Genomic DNA, 4559 nt, shown 5'->3' on the forward strand with positions numbered 1-4559 from the left:
AGTGGCGGCCACCTCTATCACGTCGTCATCAGGTTCACTGTGATATAGCCGAATTTTGGTGACGTCCATAAAGGGAGGTGTTGAATCTGCGGATGGGGTGTCTGTAGAGGTGCACTGATCTTCCCAATCTGAAATAGAGCGAAGGGAGGAGGGGGTATACCTACAGGATTGAGAGGGAAGGTTAGCAGTGGATTTTTGAACTATTTCGGCGAGGGCCTGAGCCTGGGATTTGGTAGTTTTTCGGGTAAAGCCGCGGCTATGGGGCTTGCTTTTAGAAGGCCGGGGACCTGCTTGGGGAGGTGGTGAAGGCCTAGGTCTTCTTTCTTTGGGAGGGGGAGGGCAGTAGAAGGGAGTAGAGTATTTGCCTAAGGTATGTAAAGATGGGTCAGTCAGCAGAGGAGTCCCTTGAGATGGATCAATGCCGAGGACGGCAGTTTGCTCTGGGCCTAGACTACGGAGTTTCTCAAAGACCGCGGATGTAATCCTCGCGTAGAGGCGAGATTTGGAGTCGGTCCTCCAACCTGTGCAAAGACAGAGCAAAGGATCAGTCAGCAGCACGTAATGCATGGAAGAGGGAATAGGAAAAAATGCTTACCGCGGGTCAAAAAAATGAGATTGTTCAGAGTTACTTTGGGAGGAATGGCCACGGACAGAAAATTGCCAGAAATGTACATAGGGTAGTGGTGTCAGGTCTTATCTGAAGTGGTAATTCGAAGAATAAAAGACCGTTGACCCGGACGGACACAGAAGGAGTGGTAACCCACACTGACGTCCTTAGTACTCTTTCTTATGTAGTAGTGAGAAATGATGTCGCAGAGGACGATCTGGGGTTCATGGCTTTTGTTGTAGTGGTTTGCGGCATACATTATACACCAAAAATTTCCTATGCCTTGGCAAGGGGGGACATTGAAGTGGTTGCACACCTCGACATCTAATAAAGATAGTGGAAACCGTAGGCGGGACACAATTTGGCCGATAGTGGCCACCAAACATCTCGGCCTATTGGGCACTAGATGGGGGAAGTGGGTCATGCCAGGCACGTGTTCAATAAGAATATCATCAGGGATCCCATAGCCAACCCTAATTGCTTCTAGATTAGGGCGGCAGGATCGAAGGGGAGGAGGGGGGAGTTTAAATGGTTGCCCGGTAGTGGAGGGGACCATGGTGTAGTCCACCCTGATGCACGAACCCAAGTGGAAGGACAAGCGCCAAAACAATTGAGAAGAGTGGAAAGTAAAGAGGAGCAAGGCAAAGAAAAGCACCAAGGGCGGGTAAAAAAGAAAGTGCAAGGAAAGCGAGGAAGGGGTAAGGATTTGAAAATGGAGTCTGTCGCAAGGAAGAAAAGGGAGTGAAAGGTAAATGAGAGAGGAAGAGGAATCGAGAGGGATTTGAGGGGTAGGAAGGGCAGAAGGGTAAAAATGAAGGGGCAAAAACCGAGGCGCCACCAATTGGACCAAAGAGAAAGAGACACGTGAGGGTGCAGCAAACAAGGCGACCCAGATCCAGCACGCGTGCGACACACGTAAAGTGAGTATGTCAAGAGGAGACCATTGCCCATGATGAAGAGAGAAGGGAAGGTGGGTTCTCGACCCCGCCAACATTTGAGGGATGGGGGCATTTGTAGTGACCTAATTAATGATGGGCTGGATATCAATGGTAGAGGGATGGGTGGCAAAACAGGGAAGGGAATTTGAGGAGTAGGGGATCCTTGCCACGGAACCCTAAGCCGCGACGCGGGTATGGCATCGGAAGGAAGGGGACCGGGGGATGGGGCGAAGGATGGACATCTTGGATGAAGGTTTTGGATAAAGAGAAAGGGATAAAAAGAAAAAAAAAAAGAAAAAAAAAAAAAAAAAAAAAAAAAAAAAAAAAAAAAAAAAAAAAAAAAAAAGGAGAGGGGAGAGATCTAAGAGGAGGAGATTTTAGGCTCTCACAACTATATCTCTAGCTTTATACACATTGCTATAAGTTCCTTGCCCAATCTGAATAACATAAGTAAATTATAAGAAGTGCAATGCAAAAAAGAGTACATCTAGTACTACTACTAACCTTATTAATCTTTTGGAAAGTATCAGCCCGACGAGGTACCCAACTTTGAATTGATTCACCAGCAACTGCACAAAGCCAAGGTGACCATCCAACTACAACTTGTTCATCATAAATATGCTTTAATGGACCACTCAAGCTTGGGTTCCCCTTGGTTTTCCTCCACTCCCTTCCACGTAGACTTACTTCATGCTTCCCCTCTTTCTTGTTCTCTACATTGTGTACTTCATTCACATCAACTTTGGTTTTAGAAGTAGAAGGTGTTTGTTTTGTGAATGCACAGCCCATAATTAATGCTATTCATGTACGTGATAATGCACCTAAAAAACCTGTACAAAGAATTTGCAAGTAGAGTTTGAGGTTAGCTCTTTTTTTTACAGTTGTACTTTCTTGGCTTTGGAACATTAGTATTTTGAGGGCTTCTTCAGTGCGTGTGATGTTTTACTACGCACAATTCCTGACCACATATTTTCCAACTTGTAACCGATAGCCGAAGTGCTCACCTAGGGGTAGCGTTGGCATTTCACTTATTTTCCTTCGTCCCCAATTTATCGTATTTTCTATTCTTCTTAATTAGATTGCGTGCCCAAATCTTCACCTCTTCTTTAATTCATGATCAATCATTTACTTCTTTCACTCTCTAAAGTTTACAGCAAGGAAGTAGAGCAAAAAAGAGTGACAACAACCAACAACACTACACGGCTTGAATACATTCGAATATTGAGGTTAGTTTATCATCCAATCACTGAAGTCGATATAATCTTTCCTCTTCTCTTTAAGGTACATTAGAATTTTTCATATTTAGGTCGTTTGTACTAAAAAAATGTTTTCTTTATTTAAGTAGGCGCTCCTATGACGAATCAAATAAGGCTCAATGACGAAGAGTTTCTTAGAAGTCTATGTTTCGAAAGTTTTGCGTATGATGAAAGTGATTATGTGGATATGGAATCAACTGTTTCCCTGATGAAGAATGAAAATATTGACAGTAGTGATAGCGATGCTGAAGAGTATGATACATATATGGCTTATATAGAAGACAAAGCAACATTTTTATCTATGCAGTTCAAGACCTCGGACGAGGCCTACACTATTTATAATGAGTATGCCAAATCAGTCGGCTTCGGTGTTCGTAAGGATGTTTATAGAATTCATTCAAATGGAGTTGCTATTAAGCGGAGATTTGTGTGTTCAACCGAAGGTGAACGACATGCAGATAAACTCCAATCGATGACACCCAAAAGAACACCCAGACAGGTCACTAGGTTCAATTGTAAAGACCGCATTATTGTTGTTTTTTATTCTAAAGCAAAGTTGTAGATTGTGAAAGAGTTTATTGGGGAACACACACATCCACTTGTACCGCATCCGAGTTCAATGTTTCTTCGGTCACATAGAAATATAAGTCGAGAAGCATTGGAATTTGCTACATGCCTAAATGATGTCGGTGTTCGTAAATGCCAAGTGATGGGTCACTTTGCACATATAGCTGGAGGTTTCCTTAATGTTGGTTTTACGAAAAAAGACTTGTATAACAAAATGGGAAAAGAGAGGAAAAGTTGTTGTATTGATGGCGACGCCAACACACTGCTTGCTATTATGGAGGACAAGGTGAAGTTAAATCATTTATTTCATTACAACTATGAGTTAAATGTGAGTGGGTTGTTGGCTGGGCTGTTTTGGGTGGATTCCACCTCCCGCCTGGATTACTGTAGCTTTGGTGATGTGTTGTTGTTTGATTCAGCATACAGGAGCAATCAGTACCAAATGTCGATCGTTGTGCTTGCTGGAATCAACAACCACCTACAGACTATAGTTTTTGGTTTTGCTTTGATCATAAGTGAGTGCGACGATGCTTATAAGTGGGCACTGACATCATTTATTGATGCAATGTGTGGTGAACACCCTAAATCAGTCATTACTGATGGTGACCTAGCGATTCATATTATTCTCATCAAGTATGAAGTGACCAAAGGAATTCAAGCTGCAGGGTTGGTTGCTACTGGGCACATGCGTAATTCAGCGGAAGAGCTGGAAGTTCTTCACTCTCTTCATATCGAGGCATCTCTAAGCCACCACGCCCAAAAAGAAGTCTGCTGGAAGCTCCCCAACTAGGGCACGATCAAAAGCCAATACATCGATGGCTCATCCAGGGAAACCCGTGAAATGGGGGATTATATTTCGCGATCACCATGGTCAAGTTCTGGGGGTCATGGTTTCTGGGCTAGGAGTTACCACCAGTTTCGATGCTGAATGTGAAGCTATTGTTATGGAGGTGGAGTCAGCAGTAGCAAAAGGTTGGAGAAGTCTATGGATTGAAGCAGATTCACAACCTGCCATCATAGTATTTAGCAAGGGGAACATTCCGTGGGCTGTTAAGGCAAGATGGCTACGAGCAACTCAGAAGATGGATTCTTGGAAACTCTCTCATATTTATCGTGAAGCTAACTTTAGAGCTAACGCGGAATCAAAGAAGGGCTCATCAATGCAAAGAGGCACATACTGTTGGAGCTACA

General features: G+C 43.6%; 1 protein-coding gene across 1 annotated transcript; it reads left to right on the plus strand.

Annotated features, from left to right (window-relative positions):
• The first annotated feature begins 2898 nt into the window (after positions 1-2898).
• LOC147493805 (protein FAR1-RELATED SEQUENCE 5-like) lies at positions 2899-4158 on the plus strand. Its single transcript, XM_086567949.1, has 2 exons — positions 2899-3300; positions 3364-4158. Exons 1-2 carry the CDS (start codon positions 2899-2901, stop codon positions 4156-4158), a joined length of 1197 nt encoding a protein of 398 aa, XP_086424075.1.
• The last annotated feature ends 401 nt before the right edge of the window (positions 4159-4559 follow it).

Source organism: Coptis chinensis, chromosome 6 (genome assembly GCF_015680905.1).
Source record: "Coptis chinensis isolate HL-2020 chromosome 6, ASM1568090v1, whole genome shotgun sequence".
Classification (NCBI taxonomy): Eukaryota; Viridiplantae; Streptophyta; class Magnoliopsida; order Ranunculales; family Ranunculaceae; genus Coptis; species Coptis chinensis.